Raw genomic sequence first — 22,925 nt, 5'->3', positions numbered from 1 at the left:
GTGCAGTTTTCCTTGATACAAATGAGAGAACTACTGGCTGTTCTAAAGGTACATTTAAATAGACTCGTTAACGTGGTGGAGGAAAAATCAGCTACAATAGTCTTTGGCAATGTAAAAGGGGGAAAAATCATAATATAAAACTTACTTTCATGTTACAAATAGCCACAGACTGTTTTATGCTTTTAACTTTAATAATTTGGTTTAAAATGACAAATTTATATGGATCTATGAATGGTCTCTTGTCATATCAGATAACAATTCAAGTTCTATAAATAAGGTCCCATCTCATCCTGTCTTCTTTGAATGTATACAAAAGTACAGTTCCACTTTTCCATGGTAGAGTTATTTGTGCTCCTGATATAATGAATAGAAGTATAAAACTGTCACCTACATATCAGAAACCAGAAACATCAAGAGACAGAATAAAGAGTTTAAAAGTTATTAAGTAGAGCAAGAGGAAAAACTCTTTACCTTTGCCAGACAGTTTCCAAATTTTTAAGTTGTTATAAATAACTACCCATAACAGGTTCATTTGGTTACTCATAGTTTCACTTTTTGCAGCCTGTGGACACGTTACTTGGATGGAGAAACTCCATACAACCAGTCATTAGTTTTCCTAGGTTTCCAGTGAAAAACAGGAATATAGTTCCTTGAACATTTTCATGTTCTATATGGTAAGATCTTCATGTTCTATAAGGTAACTCTGCAGCTTTGACTATATGTATTTCTAGTACCAGCACTGAGGGAAAACCATTTCCTAAAAGTTGGTATTTACTGAGTTCTAATCACGAGTCAGGCATGGTTCTATACATTTTTACATGCCTTAATGATTCAGTCTTCCCAACAACTCTTTGGGATAGGCACTACTGTAACATTTCACAGAGGAGTAACATTCCCAATGTCATAAAGGCCATAAAGACGATAGCCTGGATTTGAACTCAAGTAGTCCAGCTTCAGAGTCTGGGCTTTTACAGTTACTGTGTTACACAGCCTGAGAAAAATCCTAACGTGGTCTGTAGGTAACCTCATGGCCACCTCTGCACAAAAGTGGGAGACCTTCCAGATGGACAAAGACAGTTCTAGACTATCTGACTCTCAAAAGAATGCTATCTCTAACACTGGCTCATCTAGTTTCTAAATTAATCTATCTGTCCTCATATTTCATGGACCAACTCTGATCAAAAAGCAAACCCAGAAATTTTCTCTAGGGCTCTATAAAACTCACAATGAGATGCAGGCCTACTTTATCCATAAGAAATACATTTAAATGATGGCACAAAAATATTAAGATTAGTATTATATGGTCTGAGTGACAATTTTAATGTTATTTCTAATCTGACTCACTTATTAAAGTGACAGTAACTCCTTCCAAACAAATAAAATGTAGCTGAATTTTAACATGGAATGATTTCTTTATGCCAGACTATAAACTTACATAGTATCTTGATGAATTATAAAAAAAAAAAGTCTCTAATCTTTCTATCAGTAAGTCAGACATTAAATAATCAGAATGTGATAATTACCTTAGAGATTTCCCTCAATGTTAGCCTTTACATTTTTTTTTTTTTTTAAGTTCCTACAAGCCTCTGGGAGAAAAGAAATTAAAAACCTTTAACATTTATCTAATATTCTGAAAAATTCTAAGTACTATATTACTAACCATGTTTGAGGAAAAGATGTTCATACAATAACTTTGCCAGGCTATATATTCCTGCATGCCAGGCTTCAATTTCTAATAGCCTCATTAGGTAACTTACTAAAAAAAAAAATTTGTGTTCGAATTAAGGGAATTAGCTTTCATTTAACCCTTCAAAATAAAGCCAAACCAGTAGACTTTACAACTTTAATAAAAAATAAATAGAAGTAAAGAAACATTTCATAGTTTATGTTATGTCAAAAAATTTATTTAGCTTGCATTACTTAACACACGTTTGTAAAAACATGTACTTTGGGTTTTTTTTTTAATTGTTTTATAAATAGAGGTCAGAATACAAACGCAAAAGCCTTTACAAAATCAGAGAAGAAAAAAAACGGCTTAATTCAGATGCTTATGGGAAATTTAAAATGCAATACAGAAACATTTAATTGAGAAAAAGCATGTAGGAAAATAAAATGAGTTCTTTATAACATTTCTACAGGATTATGAAATCAGAAGGTCATATGGAAATTAATGAATATATTTGTTTTCAATAAAGTGCAGAAAATACTAATATACTAATATATATTGTATCTATATTTCCAAAGAAATATCAAAGCATATGGGTTAGTACCAGAAATATTAAAAAGAAGAGAGTGTTAACAGCCATTGTTGTCAGGGTGATAACCCAATTACGTATCAAGTTCAGTCACGTACAGGTAATAACAATAGGGCTCTTTGTGCATTATAGCTTTAGGTCACTAACACAATTCTCAATAGAATAATAAAGACTGGTGCTATTGGTACTGTTTCTTTTTCACCCCCATCTTAATCCCTCTGAGACCAATTATATTATATCAGCCTCCCAGATATACCCAATTTCCATCTACCCAAGGACACATTTTAGCACCCCAAAGTGGGTCTAATACATTAAAGTACACTATATTTCGGAGCTTTAGATATTTATACAAAATGATTAGGCGTATCCAACTTGTACACCAAAGCATCACTAGTGATTGACTTGGGGGTAGAGGGAAAAGGGGAAAGAAAGCAATCTTACACAGATATAAGGTAATGTAATGTCTATATTTCACAACTGAAGATCATTCCATGTGTCTTTTGAAAACTGCCAAAGTCTTACAGAAAGTTACACGGTTTTATAGGATCCCACAGGATATGTGAAATATAGGGCACCGTTTTGGATTCGTGTCTTCAAGGAGCAAGTCCCCTGTGCCACTTCAGAAGCACTAGTGAACAAAAGGGCCTGCTTAAATATATTTTTTAAACAAAAATGGAACCTTCGAAGCTTAAAGATCTAATCTTATATGGCAACTCCAAATAAGGCAGTCAATTGATATTTTAAGTGATAAGACTATCTAACTTAATAAACCCATTTTTAAGAAGGAAAATCAAATATTATTACAGTATTTGAGATAAACCTCCAATGTTAAGTTAATCTTAATAAATAATGGCACAGTTACATAGTTATTATTATAAACAGTCTCATCTCACTTAGCATTGGATTACATGATTATAAGGATACAGAAATATCATGAAAACAGATTTAGCTCTAAACATTAATTGTGCCATTTAATGTAACACCTCTCATTTAAATATTCTTGGGATAGTGTATTAGAAGAATCTTCCAGCACCAATTTAAATTAACGTTGGTTAATTTCGACTAACAACTCCAGGGAATTTATAAAGTTCTATTAAAATTTGTGAATCTAGTACGTATAAAATGGAACTATTTAGACTGCTCCAATGAATAAAAAAGCTTAATAAACTTAGTTTAACTTCAAAATATGCAAAAATAATCTGTACCCGACACTTTCAGTTCTTCCCTTATAGACACAAAGTAGTTCTTTTATGCCTAAAACAAAGGTCAGGTTTTTGTTACCGACTCCAATTTCTTAATAAGTTTCTTTAAATATATTCTGAATTTATTTGTTTTTAAAAGATTTTATTTTTGAGAGAGAGAGAGAGGGGGACAGTGATAAAGAGCATGAGGCAGGGGGAGGGGCTGCAGCAGAGGGAGCCCAATGTGGGGGTCCAACCAGGACCCCGAGATTAGGACCTGAACTTAATGACCGAGCCACCCCTGGCCTCTAGTGCTAGATATTCTCAATTAATGCATATAAGTAAAGCAGAGTCTGCACCACTAAACTAGTTCTGGGAAGGTAGAAAGAACAAAACCTTCCCTTCCTGACTTCCATTTCTCTTTAAAAAGGGGGGAGTGGGAGACTAAGGCAAAAAGAAGTTCGTTATTTATGAGGTAAAAGCTTATGAGAGTTCATTCATTCTCCATTACTGCTTTGACTAGATGTGACCTTTCAGGCTGATATTTAAGAAGATAATTGTGTACTTGAGAAGCAGTCCCATTCACTGATTTTTAATAAAAACAGATACCTTTTTACCTGTGAGCTGGAGATAAAAAGTGGCAAAACGAACACACTTAATGCACAACAAGAGAAGGATTACATGATCTGGAAATTGATTACTGGCTCAATAATTCTATTTCCCAAATTACATTTTGGTTTCCCCAGGAATAAAATGAAGATGGCCTACTGAATTAGTGAGTTCTCAAAAATATAATTAGAAGACAACCACAGATACTGTGTCCTACACAAGTTTTTCTTAGTTACGATGAACTTAAAACGACCCCTAAACAGCTAAGAATCTGGCACGGCCATCAGGTCAGACCTACAGGCGCTGCCATGATACCGCTGACTTCACTGAAGAGCTTTTAACCCTCTCACCAGTGCCCGGTAGCTGCTGAATTTCTTTTTCACACAAACCATTGTTTTTTCAAATCCTCCGTTTAATTTCTATTTTCTCAAACCACGATCACCCTATTCTCCCATTTTTCACTTCCGTCTACAAACCCTTGACTCAACTTTTAGAGCTTCCATCCAAGCTTCTCTGTTCAAACCTAAAATGAAGACACATCTGCTAAAAGCATCATCAAGGTATAGTTCTGTTCAATCTTTCTCATGCCTTCACTATTTAAGTTAGGAATTTTTTTTACAATAAATAAAAAAACACTGAAAGAGACAGAATCTATATTCTGCGTGATGTTAATGCTCAGATTTTCAAGAAAGATGTTGGCTGAAAAGAACTCAGTTGCATTTTGTACTTTCTAAATAGTTATCAATATAACTATATATTGTTTTTTTCTTCAATTTAAGAGTCATGAGATAATTTAGTGAACAGTGAAAATGAATACTTTTTTTAAAAGATTTTATTTATTTATTTGACAGAGAGAGAGCGCATAGGCAGGGGAATGACAGGCAGAAGGAGAAGCAGGCTCCTAACTGAGGAAGGAGCCCGATGCAGGGTTTGATCCCAGAACTCCGGGATCATGACCTGTGCCAAATGCAGATGCTTAACGGACTGAGCCACCCTGGCGTCCTGAAAATCCATACTTTGGATGACCACTCCTGTGACTCTCAAAGAAATTAAATACTGAAACTGAAGGGAAAAAAAAATCCGTTTCTCTTATTTTCCAGTAAATGTCACTGGGCATTCCAGAAATGACACTGATTGCTGATAAGAACGGAAAGTCATATAATGGGTAATATCATTAAAATAAAATTATCATAGTTTCTGGCCTGTCTTTTGAGTAATTTTCTACCATTACTGAATGGAGAGATCTTTGGAGAAGTTTCCCTCATTCATTCAATTGTCAAACAATTGGTGCATTTATATATTTTTTCATTTATTGTTTTAATTTCACTCTTTCCCTTCCTCGTTCCCTCAATCACTGAAACTTTTTAATACGCCAGGCCCTAGAGAGACACACATTAAAAAGCAGTTACTGTTCCTCAGCAGGAGCTAGACAGGGGTGAGGGGGTGTGTGTGTGCGTGTGTGTTTGTGTGTGTGTGTGCTCACGCGCAAAGAAATAAGTGTCACGCAGTGTACTGCCAAAGTGGGAGTGGGAGTGGGAGTGCGGATATGGGGAGAGAAGAAAAGGAAGCAAGATAACTTCATGCAGAAAATGATGCCCAAATTTTTCTTCAAAGAGAGAAGTTTGCCTGGTAAAGAACAGGGGAAGGAATGTTTCAGAAAGAGTAAACCACATCCACAAAACCATGGACATTCATGGAACTTTCAGTAGAACCTACACTGGTAGAGTGGGGGAAAGAAGAGTGTCTCTTGTGATCCAGAAGTCTGGAGAGAGAAGCTGGGGTCAGATGACAAGGGGCCTTTTGAGTCATAATTCCTTGTACACAGTAAATATTCAATAAATGTTGGCTTCACAGATGTTAATTTCACAATCACTAATGATACCAACTTTAATTAAGCTTAAGAGATATCTAAGGGAAAAAAAACCCTATCTTTTCAATTCAAGATTTTTAGGGTTAAGTATTGTAGTTCCCCACTGATATATGGATGAGATCATTACTGGAAAAAAAAAGAATACTGACCACCAAAAGATAGTCATAAACAAAACTATTTTACTAAGCTATAAAACATACATATCTGAATATCATTCATGTATAGCTGACATATTTCAATCTAGAATCTTAGCCATTTTTACATAATAATAATAATAGCATAATTCAAAAAAAGACCTGACATATAGGCTTATTTTTCCAAAGGACACTATTTCTTATTTTTGGTGTGTAATGCTTAAGTGTACCTATTTTTTTTTTAGGATAAAAGAAATTAAAAAAAAAAAAAAAAACTCCCAGCTTTTAAACTCTGAGTTCTTCTAATTGGAATGACTATACCTAGAAATAAATCTTACAGAGTTCCTTATTCCTACTGATCAAGGCTGGTTGGGGGCATAGGCAATATTTTCATGAAATGTTCCCTTCAAAACCTCTTTGGGAAACAGCCTTAAAAATGTAACCGTAGCTAACTCAATCTGATAAGCTTTCAAATAGATACTTAGTGGTATATTAATTTGCTTAATTTTTTCTTTCTTCAAACAGTTACAGAGACTGCTACCATTTCAGCTGTAAAATGGACACTTAGTGAAAGTTCACTGTTTAAAAACTTTATACTCTACTTTTCATTGTTTCCTATCTTCTGGCATGCTAAAAAATTAAATGGCCATTTGAACATGGGAAAGATGGTAAAAGCTTACTATATAAGGGAATATTTAAGATATCCTTTAAGTACGGCAGCATCAAATCTGTCCAGGTTTTTTGCTGCCATAGATTCTGAATAATTATCTTATAAACAGAGTTCCTGCTTAAGGAGAGAAAATATTTATTAGCACATCTGCATTTCAAAGCTCTTGTTCTGAGAACTTCTCTACATAACCGAACAGACTCAAGTAACGTAATTAGTCTGTATGTTTCATACCTCATTTCTGTCGTAAGAATTAGCTTCCATGTTTACCTAGTTTTATAGCTTCCTAGCTGCCCACAGCACAAGGACGGATTTTTACCCACATGAGGTGCTGCATGTCCTGTCTTTTCTGGAGAGTACGCCATAGAACGTGTTTTGCTTTGTATCTCTTTTCGAAACTGGTAACTCTACAGAGTGGAGTAAAAAGTGGAATCTTATTTTCCTCTCCCAACTCTAAGACCTTCTTCTATCTGGGCCAGACTTTGATATTTGCCCCTTGGCTGAGAAGCCGCATATCCAGCTTCACACTTAGCGGCAGTAAAGTAGCCCTGCAGGCAGGCCGACTTCAACGGACCACTAGTGGTATCATCATTAAAATCCTGCTGAAGGTCACCATGGTAACCGCCTGCTGAGGCTTCACTGCTGCACTCGGCATCTCCTAATCAGCTACCATGTGAAATGCAAATTCAGACAGTCTGAAAATTAGTCAAGAAGAATAGGGGATGAGGATGCAGATATGTGAAATATTCATGCGCTTCATGGAAAAAAGAAGACAGCATGAATGACACAACAAAGAGCGGCCCCTGACATTCTTGCCATCATTTTGCATTATTGTTCACACCCTACTGTATTTCCAGGCCTGGAGTTCTGAAGTTGGTTTTGTGAAATGCCATATTTATATTCTATACCCAAAATAGTAATTAAAAATGGCTAACATAACAGCATTAACATCAAATAGAGATAATACTTTTAAATTATCATCACTGCCTTGTAGAAGTTTATTTTAATTACCTGGATACAAAGGCTATGAAACAAACAACAACAACAAAAACCCAGGCATCATTGATTATTAGTATCAAAACCATGGGGGAAAAAAGGTACTTATAGCATTCGAGGGCCTCAAGTGCTTGACGTATGGTAAAAATTCTTTAGAGATATTTATTATTCAAGTTACACGGACTCAATTTTTCTTATATAAGACTCAAACTGATTGCTATTCATTGCAAGATAGAAAGAGTGACAAGACTACCTAATAAGTGAATGTTATAATTGTTTTATATTTTTCCTTTGCTCCTTGCCACCTCCCTTGGGCAAAAAATCTGTTGCTCATGAGAGGGTGAGATGTCCTGACTCAAGACAGTGTTTTCTCTGGGTAGATTCCCCAGTAAGCTTTGCAGAAAGAGTTATGTGAACACATTTAGTTAACCCAAGATACTGCTGTTCTGCCCATCTCCTCCTTAAATACTGGCAAAAATCACTAGGTACTGGGCTAAAATGGGAGATGTTTGTTCAGTGAGAAACTGTAAGTTGGCTTAAGACAAAACAACTCATTTCAAAGGGTTACCAAAGCAAGTAGGGATTCAGACTCAGATTCTCATATAGCAGAGTCTTCTAAAATTCTCAGTCCCATCTAGTACACCTGTTCACGTGTCTGCTAATGGTAACGTCAGAACACTTCCTACAGGAATCTGATTGCAGCAGGGAGGAGGTGACGGGACAGGCACGGTCAAGGGAGACAGGGCAAAGCTGAAAGAACAAGGCGGACAGACACACAGTTACGAGATGGATGTTTCACATTTTGGAAAACACAGATGAGAGGGAAGGTATAATCAGCCGTTATTTAAGCAGAAAGTTACAATGGCTGCTCTGAGGCTGTGAGAATGAGGAGTGGTCTTATTAAGAAGGGCACCAGACATGCTGGTCCACCTGAGCTGGGGTCTGAGCATGCATTCTGCCCTTTGCCATGCTTGGAAGGCTGCAGAGCCAGCTCTCCTCCTCACACCTAGGAAGTGACCAGTTTCACACCGCACGCTGTGCTGTGCTGTGCTCCACTCCACGGTAGGAGCTGCAGAGCCAACTCTTTAAACAGTAAGTCTCCAAGAGAAGGAAAACAGAATGGCAAGTGCTATTTCTGCTACCATATTCGTCATTTGTGTTGCTGGACAGAAAAAACAAAAAAAAAATCCAAAAAACCAAAACAACAACAAAAAACTCTTCATAAAATGCTAACATTAGCAAAATGAACAACAGACAAACACATGGACTGAAAAATGACTTACTTCTTCTGAATAGTGATCTGAAGGAAGGGGTGGGTAGTCACACTGTTCTATCTTCTTACACAGCGAGTACAAATTCATTTTGTCACCATAGAAAGGACTCTGCAACGCAGCCATCTGTAAAATGCTCCCAATGAAACTGATACAGTTACATGTTAACTTTTAAAGGTGATTTTATCAAGTATATTAGACTCAGGTAGAAAATAATTACAAAGACTTTAAATAAAGTTATCTTGGCATTTTGATTTTTAGGAATATTCCTTTCTGAGAAGTATTTAGTAAGTTCTAAAAATCTTACTTTAATTTGGGGGTTTTTGGGGGCAATATTTAAAATACCGTAAAAGGGAGAAATGGTGAGCACATACTTACATATGTATTACATACATATATGACATAAAGTAATACTAAGAAAAAGAACATACAGTAACTTAAAACTGTTTGTAAATACACCATCATAAAAACAAGTAATATATCTCATGACTAAACAGACATCGGTGGTATGTATCAACCATTCAATAGTTAAAATATCACTAAAATGAAACAGAAATTAAAATGAATTATAATCTAAGCAACAGTTGAGAGTAGAATGTATAGCATTTTATACATGACAGTTTCTGTAGGGAAGGGTTATTTTGAGAGGAAAAAAAGTCTTCTCAATCTGAATGTTATAACTGACTCTCGAGTGGTTTACAATGAACTAGAACTTCTTTTCTTTTGATAATGTCTCAAAAACACTAAATATGTTCAAAAGCTCTCTGAGTCACAGCCGCTGCTTTGAGGCATCTGAATGAGATTTTTATGTAGGGAAAAAAAAAAAAGACTCAAAAATGATCAACTTTAAAAAAGACATTATTGAATTTAAATTTATTTTAAGACAAGGTTCTAACTTGACATTTAAAGAGCAAGCAAGTACTGTGGTAAGCAGGGTTACAAACTAAAAAATTCAATTTAAAATGTTCGCATCCTGTTCAAAACCTTCTAAATCTTTGAACCGCAGCAGCGAGAATACAACACGGAGTGCGAGGCTGCCCCAAAGTCAGTCACCCTTTTCTACATGTGCTAATAAGTTTGATTTTGGAAGGACAATGTGTACATTCCCCAGACAGGCAGAGTGTGTGTGAAACACGCTAGTCCATGCTGTGCTACTCAGTGAGCGTCAGTGGGGACAGGACAAGCTGAAAATGGCTCTCATCTGTCTTCTGGTGCTCCAGGCAGAGCTTTAACTCCTTCAGAGCCTTAAACGAGGAGGGGATGACACTGGAAATCAAACCTGCAAAGTAGCCTGACGTAGTTTTACTTAGCCTACATTTTATATGAAACCTACATAAACCTGGTATGAAACCACCTCAGGAAAGGCTGTTCCACACGAGGGGAGAAAAGTAAAAAGAATATAAATGGCCCTAAACATGTAAAACCCTCCATCTGAGGGGAAATTTCTAGAAGAGGAGCTATCAGTAATAACATGTATTTGTTTTGTTCTGTTTTAAAATGCAAGGACACTTGATGACAGAGTATTATAAGGGCACCTTAAAAAATACACTGTATAAATAAACTACAGTCTTTCCATGTTTGCAAAAACCCTATGTAAATGTACGTATATTCATTATCATATGCTAGGAGTTCATTACAGTACTTTTGTCTCAATACTGCAGAGTGTTAAAAAAAAAAAAATCTGAATGTCCCCTAAGGAGTTAAAACAGGAATAGTATATTTTCATGCATCTCCTGCTTTGACAGATGAAAAATGTCAACTGTCCTGTTTTTATTTTCAAGCTTTTGCACTATTCATCTGGTTCATTAGTGCATCTCGATGCTGCCCCTGACAGCTGCTCGCCCTCTCCTCCCAGCAGCTGAATTTTTCAGGCTAATTTGATCCTCCACACTGAGACGATCGCTAGAATGATTGACTTGCTCCCTGACCTCCAGGGTCTGACTTTCCTGATTAGTATTCTGGGGGTGTCGGAGGGACGAAAGCCCACTGTCTGTCTTCGGGGCTGGTGGCAGCTCTCTTTTTTTTTGAACTGTAAGCCACCAACCTACAACCCTGTAAGGATGCAATTGCTGCGCTGAACAATAAAGGAAATGTGTAAAACCTACTTTTCCATGTAAAGGTCCGTGTAGCAAAAGCACAGCATCTTGATTTTAATTAGTAAAGTCTACTTTGTTGCATATCAATTAAAACTGTACTACTGCTAGTTTTTTTTTTTTTTGAGGTTTCAGGAATATTTGAAAGTCTAATTTTCTGAGTTTAAAATACATTTTCAAAAAAGCTTCCTACTCCTTCATTGTGAATAGTAAATTCTTAGAGGGATATAATATAAAATGTCCATGAGAGGTTGTGGCCAAGTTTTTAAGGCTAAGTTCCTGGGTATTTCTATTAACATTATATTGAAACATATCTGGAAGGAGATAGAATATAAAGGTAAATGAAATCTTTAGAAAAATTTTAGTTCTTCCACATGACATGCATAGAGGAACTGAGAAAATTCACTGAGATGAAAACCAACGTTTACCATGATAAATACTTTTAACTCAAAATCTTCCACAACACATAAAACTCACAGCTATAGAAGTATCCAAAGAAATAATTTCTATTTTGGTGATCATTTTAAATACACATAAAAGTGGGACACTGCCTCTCAAAGGCATATTCAGAATGTGAAGAATTATTTCAGTTTTGACATAAGAATCCAGTGGCCCTAAAAGAATTTGCAAACTTCTCAAAAAGCATTACCTTAATTGAACTTTTTCTTTTTCATTGCTAAATTTCATCTTGTTAGCACAAACCAATTTGCTGTTTACTTTCAGGTGTTTAAAAAGGAAATGCCACTTTGATAATATTAGACTATGGCCTGAGGAACCTAACGTTACTGAAATAAATATAAAATATTTTAAAATGTACGAAGTGACTTTAAACATTACAGTAATTTAATATAATCAAACCAATTCTTTTCAGCATTATATCAAATTAGTAACAATATAATATAGTGAGCATAGTCTCTTTTCATCTCATGTGCATACTTAAACACATTTTGTCATATCACTAATTCATAATTTTTTATTAAAAAATTGTCCTAGGAATGTTACTGAAGAACATTTAAAAATCTGTTCTTTTAAAGTGGTAATTAGTTACTTAACTAGGAAGAACAAAATAAATAATCTCAGGTTCCTTAAAGAAATTTGAATCTGTAAACTATAATAATTAAAGATCATGATATACATTAAAAAATAAACCTTCTAATGCTCTACTTCCAGGTAATGTTTGGGCAATTAAAATAGATGATCTCATGATATATTTCATTTAAGTCAGGAGGACAGGAAATACAAAATATAGAGTACGAAATATACTGGTTTCCATCTATCTACTTTGGACTTCTATTGTATACATTAAAACATGAAAATGATACCATGTATTATTTTCCTTCATTTTATTTTATTAGTTACTCAGATTTAGACTAACCTTTATTAGCAGCTCTGACTTAAAGCCTGAAATTATTAGGAAAATGACCATTTGATTAAAAAACAAATTTACATAACAGTAGAGTCTTGAGAGCTTTTTGATACCATTACTCTGTAACATGGATGTAAAATGTGCTTTTACATAATGTGCTTTTTTTCTACCCATCCAAATTACTGGGTTGAAATATGTTAGAGGATATAGCTAGATGGTTCCATTTTCCTTTGACAAATTATGACCAGTAGAACAGGAAAGAGACTATTTCACTAAGCTTTACCAATGCAACTGTTACTCATGGAAATCAAACAAAGTGGCAACCTAGAAAAATTATCTTTTTGCCTACTATCCTTAAAGCTAAATTATCCTAAGTAAGAGCAAAAGAAATATTGGAAAAGATATTTACCATTTACTACGCTTTCATGTTTTAAATCCATTCCATACCTCTCCTGCTATGTATGGATAAGCAAGTTATTTTACAGATGTTCAAATGTACATTTTTATAAATAAGATATGCAGGGAAACATCGTATTAACATTAGGAACATTTTTAAAATAAAATTCTCCCTAAAACTTAAAAATATTTAGAGGAGGTAAATGTGCAGGAATGTATAGTTTCCATTATAAAAGCAGCTATTAAGTCAATGGATTAACCCTTCCTAATTAAAAAGCTAATTCTTAAACACCATCCAGAAAAAAATAAGTGTATACTATAAGGACAGAGGAAATCTGTAACAGTAACTAAAAATACATCAATATGTGAACTTTATCAACATTACCTACCTCATACAGTAGACAGCCAAGAGACCAGATGTCAGATTTGAAGTTGTATCCATTTTCATGTATTCTCTCTGGAGACATGTAGTACGGAGTGCCCACTGCAAAAAACAAACCGAACCAAACCAGAGGAATATAAAAATGAAGGTGCAGCTGTGGTAAGAAATTCTATACACACTATTCTGGATTAAAATATGTCACCAAAATCACTCATCAGAATCAGGAAATTGTTTCTGCGAATACTTAAAACTATTTAATTTCCTCTGCTCCCTGACCCTTAAGCAGCACATCGACATCCACCCTATATTAAAAAGGGTGTGGTGAGTTAAACTTTTGATCGATTCAGGGAAAATCTAGGGAGCTTAACTAAAGGAAAAATGAGGAATTCTAACAAGAAAATCCTCTTAAGCGATTCACATTGGCTTCATTTCTTTATTTTGAAAAAAATATGGCTTGCATATCCCAAACAATTAAGCATAATCATATAAACATTTACTTAAATACAAACATTAATTTATAACAATTCAGTAGTGTGTATAAATAAATCTTGCTCATTAACTTTTAATAGAAACATTCCTCAGAATACAGCTGTAGCTTTTAAAATTATAAGTGATATAATCACTAACCTTCAGTACTCTACTTACTACCATTTTAAAAAGGAACAACAGACTTTTGTACACCAAAGGATTATATAATAACATATGTGAAAGTTCACTGACACCTCTGGAAAATTGTCTGGGTTATTATTACTGAGACTTTCTCTTAAAGACAAGATACTCCAGATAATTTTTATTTTTCTTTCTTTTGAGGTGCTTATACTTTTTATGGCCATTTTAGAAAAGGGTAACATAATAAATGATAATGTAATAAATTAATTCTTATTAAGCATTTAAAATAGGCAAAGCATGTATGTCATAGTTTGAAGGGTAAAAACACTTACGTGACTTTTAAAGTGAGTATCTTCAATTTCTAATTTACATGGCTATTTCAACACCATTAGCCTAGGGCTTTTTGCCAAATACAGAGTCCAGGTTTGAGAACAATATTTTGGAATTTACTTGCTTGAGGCAAAACCTCCCCAAAAATGTGCTGCTACTCACAGAGAGAAGGGCATTCTCCTTTTTCTATTAATTTTCAAGAACTCCCCAGATATTTAGGGTAAATCTTAATGAGACTATAACTCCCAGTACTGAACAGGGAACAGGAAGAGTCACACCAATAATCAAAGCATTTTCCTCAAAGGCAGGAGTCAGTTTTCCAAAAGAATAAGGTTGTAACCTAATAGTTGTGTGTGGAAACTGCACTGCACTAAAGCTGAAATCATCACCAACCATGTATTTGCAAGAAATCCCACCTAGTACTAGAATCCATTTTTACTAACAAGGGGGGATAGTCCTAGTCAGAATAGACAAAAGGGAAGTATTTATGGAAGTGAAGAAATGGAGACAGGTACACAGGAGGATAAAATAAATTTAAATAAAATATGAACTATTCACACAGGCAATTAGTAAAACAAACCTTAAGAAATAAATTATCTCGGTGTAGCATCTACTCTGAAGACAGGTAAATCTGCCGATCTCTGTCGGGGTCAAAAAAGCCAAGAAACTTTCAGAAATAGCTAGAGTTTTAAACCATCTGAACTGTTACCAGGTAAAATAAACACAAGCTCTCTAGCTTTGGGAGTTCCAACCCCTTTCCCTTATCGTTTGCATTTGCCACACCGATTACCAGAGGTATTTACACCCTTTCTCCATTTAAGGAAGGGTGGAGGGTCCAGCTGGAATAATCAGGGGCTGTGCACAGGCTCCTGGTTTCAGGACATAAAGCAAGTGACTGGCAGTGAGGAATGTGCAGAGAGAGGCTTCACGGAATCCACAGGGGGCATCTGAAAACACTGAGGCTTGAAGGTTCAGAGTTTACCAAAAGCAAAGGTAATTTTAACCAGTAGCTCTGGGAAACCTGCTGATACATTAGGGGTTTGATATGAGTGTGAAAGATTGATGATAGGGAAAAAGAGGAACAAATGTTAGCATTTTACAGAGATTAGCCCCCACATAACACCTTAACTGCAACACAACTGAACTCACAGACGACCCGCGAGTGAAGGAAGCAGAGGAAAAGAATGATCAGGAATTCCACTCAACTAAACTTATCATGTAAAAAATTTTCATGTGAAGAAAAGCCTTTTCTGGGGAGCTGCTGGAGGTCATTCTAAAAAATGACATATCGGGTTGACACTGACTCTGTAAACTTAGACACTGATTCTTCTTCATTTTGTAAACAGCAAAGTTCCTTATGCTAAATATGCACACTTTATTTTAATATTTAAATTATATGGATCTCGAAGAGATAAGAAAATGTAAATCTAACGATGCCACTCACCTTTATGACTGACACATTTCCAAAAGAGTCATTATGTAGGAAGAAGAGAAAGTTTGGATCCTGCCCTACAATTATTCATCGCATTGATTCCTAATTAGCACGGCTGAAGAGGGAGTTTCCACTTGCTCCCTCTTACGTGATCCCTAAAGTGCGCCTCCGTTGTGGACAAGGGCTTTCCTGCTGATGGACACGGGGCAGAGAGGTTGAGCCCCATCAAACCAACAGACCCATCCTTCCTCTCTACCTAGCAGAGAGGTCGAAAAGTTTAAATTGCTCAGGAAAACCTGAAATACATTTAAATGCAGGGATAGGTCTTCCACATTTCAAACTTAAGGGATACACAACTATTTCCTAAAAGCCTTTTTAAAAAATCCACAACAGCCGTGTCTATTATTTCTATTGCCTCAAGAATGTTGTGACTTCTTTTAACAGCTGTACCAGGAAAGGGAGAGTTGTAGAGTGATATGATTACACAGTAAACGATCATGCAAATTACTATGTACTGGGGGGCATGGAGAGGCAGGTTGCGTAACTTCACTGATCTTTTGAGAATTTATGGCTGTAGCTAAAATGAGAATGTATTTTACTAGAGCACATACTTATGCCATTTGAACCTCCTGGTATGCATGAAAGTAAGAAATGGATGATAACATCATAAAAAAAAAAAAAACAGAGAAAGGCTGATTTTAGGGAAAAATTGCTAACATCTGAAAATGCTATCTGACTTTTCTTTAAAATATATGAAATCATTCCAATGTAAACAGATTTTAATTCCATCAATTGACTTACTCTTAGTTAAATGAGAAAAGTTTCATATTTTGTATACTCTGTTAACAATACATACATTCTAAAATTTATCCTGAGCAAAAGACTGATTTTCAGAAGTTCTACATTATGTTTAGGAGAGTCAAAAAAATTTTGCTAACATGCTGTCATGGAATATATGACTAAATTAATTAATAACTTCCCTTTTATCAAAACAAGTCAGATGCAGAATTTTTTTAACATTTAGTAGCACAATTTCTGCAAAGACTTGAATTGAGAAAAACAATAGCACTACGGAGGCATCTGCTTATATGGTTAGAGTTGGCTGCTATTTTTTTTTGTTTGTTTTTGGTTTTTTTTTTTTTGTTTTAAACAAGGAAGGCAGGGCAAAACCAGACAAAGGTCAGGAACTCCATTTCACATCGTACCTCACTAACTAGCTAGGACCACTTCACTTCTCTTTTTGTTCACTTTCTTTACCTCTACTAAGATGCAGGGATGAGAAAGAGGAGATGGTTTCTGAAACAATTTTGCTCTAAATTCTGCAGGACTCACAAAAACCCTACAAAAAATCCTTATGGAAAATGAAATGGAAAAAAGCAATATACTCTTTTTTTAAACTATTACATAGGAGAGCTGTGCAAAGTGTTTTAAATCAGACAGTACAAATAAGCAAATGCAGTTTAGAAATGTTGCTTTTTTCTCTTAGAATTAAAGCAAACTACAGAAAGGAAACTTTGAACCTGTCTTGTTGGGATCATTAAAAGGAAAAGAGATATCTTATACCTTGGTTTGATTGTAAAAAATAGATACACATAACTTCAGGGAATAAGAATTAATTTCCATTCTCTCCTTCAGACTCTTAAGTCAGCCCAGAAGTCATGTTGGCAGACTTGAAGGAGGGAAGCCCAATGTATTTAATTGTAAGGAGTATCATCTAAGGTTAATACAGAATGGCTGGGCAGTAGAATAGTATTTTTTCTGCAAAAGACAAATCTAAAATAAAATTTGTCATCTTTTAAGTGCCCCTGATGACATGAAGAGCTTTAATAATGCGGAGGGAGGAAAAACCCAGGAAACTGCATTGTTACTGTTACTCTGCTCTGGGCACTGGGTTAAATGCATTCCACGTATTATTTGGCTGAACTTTGAATAAATGTTTAGCAGGTCCCTACTACAGGGCACACGCTGTTCTAGGCACTGGGGAGAAAGAAGTGAACGGATTAAGTCCTGACCGTATGGGGCTCATGCACTAGTGAAAAGAGGACTATTATGAAGTAGCTTCAGAAGATGTTACTACTGTTACCTCGTTTTAGAGAAGAGGCTTTGGGAGATCATCTCATTTGTAAAAGATCACAAAATGGGTAAGTTGTGGACCTGGAATTCAAACCACATAGTTTCTGTCCCATGCATTTAAACAGACGGTTATTCCATTAAAACTGACCACTGTGAAATGTAACTAAACGATAACAACAATAACGAAATTCTGTATCCTTCTCCTTCCGCATTAAGACACAGTGAAATCTTCTACAAGTTAGGATGGACATACAAAAAGCCAGGAATAAGGGTCTGGGTTCGATGGGTTACACGTGGTAATTATACTACTTTGTAGCTACTCTGTTTTAAACATGTGCTCCTTAGAGTGACAGAGAGGTTAAATGTGCACAGTTTAAAATTAGATCATAGCTTCTTCCTGGAGCCATTATTGAAGTCTAGAAAGGGCTGAAAGTTAAAAATAAATCAGCGAAAGTAGCCGATAGCACTGACTGAACATATGTTGCCTTTACGGCCCCAAGTCGCCTTGGACTTTGACGGGGAATAAGCCAAAGAAAGCTCCGCAGAGAGGTGCTAGGGAAAGGTGTGGGAAAAACCAGTATGTGACCACAGGTGGCACTTGGCACCAAAAATGAAACTGTTATAATGCCTGGTTCAAGAACACTAATTTCCCAAGTTGAAATCAGAAGCTATATCACACTTGGAAATAGTGTGGGGAACATGATTTGTACACTCAAGAGACTCCAGTGTGAAAATGCTGGTATCTGGTTTGAGTGATGGTCATGCATTTACTCTTCTGGTAATATCACAAAATCTGAGAACCATTTGTCTCACTGCGGAAGGTAAAGAGAAGTTCAAAAAATCTTCTAATGACAACAAAAACAACAATTTCCCCCCAAGGGGTTTCAAATATTATCTAGCACAAGGATCAGTATCAGAGAGTCCTAATTCGGTTTTTGTTTTTTGTTTTTTTTTTTTTAATCTACATTTTCATGATGTACAACAAACACATATAATAGCTAAAGTCACACATGTATATGCAAAAATAAAATTTTCCATCTTTTCTCTTCAGGGGAGGGCGGATATTGAAAGTAAGTAAAATGGATATTGAAACATTATTAATCTAACTATTCTCATTTGTTTTTCTTCTTTCTAGCAATCAGATAGGAAACACTTCATTGTGTATAATAAATGCAACTCTGGCGCAAATAGATTTGCTTAAATAGCAGCTAACTACCCCCAATTACTTACATACACATTTGGAGTACATAATGTGTTTAGATTTTGTAGCAGATTAGCTTTCCTAATTAATATTATTAAAATTATTTTTTATCTCCGCCTATATTCTAATCCATGAGGGAGTAAGCCACTCAAGAAGCAGAACTGGAACTGAGGAGAGAAAGTCCCTTGAGAATTAAATAAACTTTTGTTAAACACACACACACATACACACAAAACAAAAGAAAACAAAAAAGTGCAATAAACTAACAATAAGACAGAGAGAACTTGTCTGCAAAATTTATATTATGCCAAGTATGGTATAGTGTTCCTTAAAAAGAAAATGTACATCATAATTCAATAAAACACCTATAAAGCTTTATAATAAAAATGTGAAATTTTAATGTCAAAATATCTGTCCAAAAAAGAAAGTGCTTAGTTTAATGCAAACTTTCATTAAACCTCCAACTTTTAAACAACTTCACCTTATCAAGTCATTAAAGGAGGATACAAACAAATTCTCCATAATGTCTACTAAAACAGTGTGGTAAGCAGAATTCTGGCCCCCATAATCTTTGCCCTCTGGTGTCATACTGTATAAGCCATGTTATCTGGCAAAAATGACTTTACAGGAGCACCTGGGTGGCTCAGTGGGTTAAAGCCTCTGCCTTCGGCTCAGGTCATGATCTCAAGGTCCTGGGACTGAGCCCCACATCAGGCTCTCTGCTCAGCAGAGATGTAAGATTATGGACTTTACAATAGATTATCCTAGATTATCAGTGAGAGATGTAAGGGAAGAGGCAGGAGGGACCCGAAGTGTGAGAGGAATTCCACCTGCCACTGCTGGTTGTAGAGATGTGAAAAAGGGTTTAAGCCATTAAATTTATGGTAATTTATTAGGACAATAATTGAAAACAAAAGAAATGTGCTAATGATTAATGCATTGCATGGGAGAGAGGAACATTCAATTCAATGAGCTGAGAACCAACTATGTACCAAGAACTACACTAGGCAATGGGGGCTAAAAAGAGAAGCATATATGGTTTGAAAAATGTTTGACCCCTACGAGCTCACTGGATTATTTTGGGATGGGATGAGTTATGCTTTGGGGAGTTTTTTAGAGGAGGCGGGGGGGGGGGGGGCGCGTGGTAGTAAGAGAAGTCTTCTTTACCATAGGAAGACTAAAAGAATAAATTATGGTCTTTTGTAATTTAAATGAACTCTGGCTTGTTCATTAATTGATACGACACTAATCCAGGTAATCACAACTACCTTAATGTTGAATAAGAGATCGACACAGAAAACAGTTCATGTGCTACACGGCACTTACTCCATAGCTGGTATTTGAAGCTTGGTAAGTAGTAGTTTTTAACTACAAATTTTTTAAATTGACCAAAATAAGGTCCCTAGCATAAATACATCCAGCAGGGATTAACTACAGCTTTACCAATCAAGAGAAGAGTCATGAGGGATCAACAGTCTCATGAATTATTCTGATGTGAAAAATAATTTCTCTGAAGGAAAAATAATCCTAGTCCCAGCTCTAATAATAATCTCTGCTCAAAAATTCCTTTTAGAATAATGAAAATTCCCTAAGGCTCTCTATGGCTACTTCTGCATTCACCACTAGCACACATTCCCACTGAGAGAGTTAATTATGCTTTAGGTGCAACCGCAACAAATGTATCACAAAAATGAACAATTAGGGAAAGAATACAAAACAAACAATTGGAAAAATAAGTCAAGTAATTTCTGCTTCATCTCATGCCCATGGACAATGCTCACATTTATTATCTCTGGTTCTCCTCTTCCTTAACAAACGGAAATTATACTACCCCATTCCCTTGAGACAGGTAAGGTCGTGAGACTTGTTTTGGACAATAAAGTATGAATGGGCATTATCTGTGTTATAATGAAGTAGAATGGGTTTAATTCAGAGCCAGTAAGTGATTGAGCATGTTCTTCCACCCTCATGAGACAGCAAAAACTTACGTTTATATGCCAAGTCGCCGCATGGAGAGAGGGCAGCTGCCCTAGCAAGCCACACGAGGCCCACGGTGGACTTCGGGGGACCAGCCAGAATATGCTTTAGTGCCAAGCAACTGAGATCCTCTAATACTGAACCTGACCTCTGCTTACTGAGCATAATCTAACCCACACTTACTGACAGACTCCGTTAAATCCATCCTTTGATGTGTAGCCTGTCTCTACACCCATTCATCATTTAATCAATACTCATTATCTATTATGTGCAATGCCTTCTTCTAGGTATTTAGAACACATCACGAAACCAAAAACACAAAGACCCCTTTCTTCATGAAGGTTAAATTTTAGCTGGAGGAGAGAGAAAAAAGTATAAAGCATGACAAAGAAATTATATAGCATATTGGAGGTAAGAAGTCCTAATGAGAAAAGAAAAGTTATACAAGGTAAGGATCAGGAATTCTAGGGAGGGTAAAAGAGCAGAGGTCAGGTTCAGTATCAGGGAATCTCAGTTTCCTACTTTGTAACAGCCAATCTACCTAGTTAGAGAACACTGAAGAACAAGGAGAAAATGTCCTTTAAAACTGCTTGTAAATTACACAATGCTATATACATATTTGTTCTTACTGCTGTTGCTAGTTCATAGCAGAAGAGGATTCCTCTGGGTCATTATTATAGGAAATAAGGGTAGTGTGATATGATTTTACTAAAAATCATATATTTGGAATACATAAAAATTATTCCGTGTATTCTGCTGTGTTTTTAAATATCCAAAGGTAAAGATACTTGATCCCTTAGCAATCTGCCTCTGGGTCAGACATCTCCTGAAAAGAGACTTTAGAGTAAGTTAAGGAAAAAGTATAACAAAAGTATATTCTGTGTTTCATGACTTGAGAAAAATATACCCTGATTACCATGTTCCTATTTCACAGGTTTTGTTCTAACTGTACTTTTCAGGTTAGAAGAGCCACTTAGAAATATTTGCCAAAGTTGCCCGTAGGCAGAATGGCTGTGAAGAAAGACCTCAATATCCCTGAGGTCTATTTCCTGTTTATTTCTGAATCTGGGAGCATTAAGAGCAGTCAAGTCCAGGAGAGGGGGGTAAACTCTGGTCTCATATGTGGGTTCCTAGGCAATGTACAGTACAGAACAAGATAACTGCAGACGAAAATAAAAACAACAAATGAAAAAACATTACTAGAGTAGGAGAACATGCCACAAGGTACTGATACGGTGAAAAAAAGTCAGTTTTGTTGGGAGAGTAAGTCCTGCATAGGAAGCCACAGACCCGCTCACTATCCTCTAGCTATATACCTCTCTGTGCCTCAGTTCTTGTGACTCTAGAAGGGGAATAATCCATACCCGTAGTTCACACATCTCAGTAAGGGTCTTAGGGAATGGAATGATTTGTAAATTGTACAGAGCCCCCACGCATGTTATTACCCACCCCTAGAAACACAGAGAATACTGTAAATGGTTAATTTGATTGATCAAATGACCTAATAACCAAGCAGCAAGTCAGGAGAATGTCTAAAAGTCTGTGGAAAGCAGGAATCTGTCTTTAAGTAATGGAACAGCATGATTCGGGGGGCCTGGATGGTTCAGTCAGTTAAGCATCTGCCATGGGCTCAGGTCATGATCCCAAGATTCTGGAATCAAGCAGTGTAGGGCTCCCTGTTCAGCTGGGAATCTGCTTCTTCCTCCCCCTCTGCCCTCCCCCTCCCCAGCTCATTCTCTCTCTCTCATTCTCTCTCTCTCTCAAAATAAATAAAATCTTAAAAAAAGAAAAAGAAAGAAAGGAAGGAAGGAAGGATGGATGGATGGATGGATGAATTGTAAACAAAGACCAGTGTTTTCCAAATTACAGGCCATTATCAATTAATGAGTTGTAAAATCAATTTAGTGGGTTGCAACTAGCATTATTTTCAGTAAAATAAAACAGAACAGACAATTCAGTTGTAATGTAAAGCACTGTCTCAGGAACCTTTTGCTTCAATTATATACGGTTACATTCCTTTGCAATCACATTGTGGCTGGGGTCATTGTCAAGAAACTTACCTAGACTGTTAAGAAGTTTGAGT

The 22,925-nt window shown here is 36.0% G+C and overlaps 1 protein-coding gene across 2 annotated transcripts in view; it reads right to left on the bottom strand.

Annotated features, from left to right (window-relative positions):
- The window catches only part of NEK7 (NIMA related kinase 7), a 149,674-nt gene that overhangs the window by 11,712 nt on the left and 115,037 nt on the right, over window positions 1-22,925 (bottom strand). For both annotated transcript variants that reach the window (XM_059413044.1, XM_059413043.1), the window contains exons 8-9: window positions 13,228-13,322; window positions 8,996-9,109 (exon numbers count right to left, since the gene is read on the bottom strand). In XM_059413044.1, coding sequence (XP_059269027.1) covers window positions 8,996-9,109; window positions 13,228-13,322 — 209 coding nt within the window. The remainder of the gene's footprint in view (window positions 1-8,995; window positions 9,110-13,227; window positions 13,323-22,925) is intronic.

Source organism: Mustela nigripes, chromosome 10 (assembly GCF_022355385.1).
Source record: "Mustela nigripes isolate SB6536 chromosome 10, MUSNIG.SB6536, whole genome shotgun sequence".
Taxonomy (NCBI): Eukaryota; Metazoa; Chordata; class Mammalia; order Carnivora; family Mustelidae; genus Mustela; species Mustela nigripes.
This window is presented reverse-complemented; position numbering and strand designations above follow the sequence as displayed.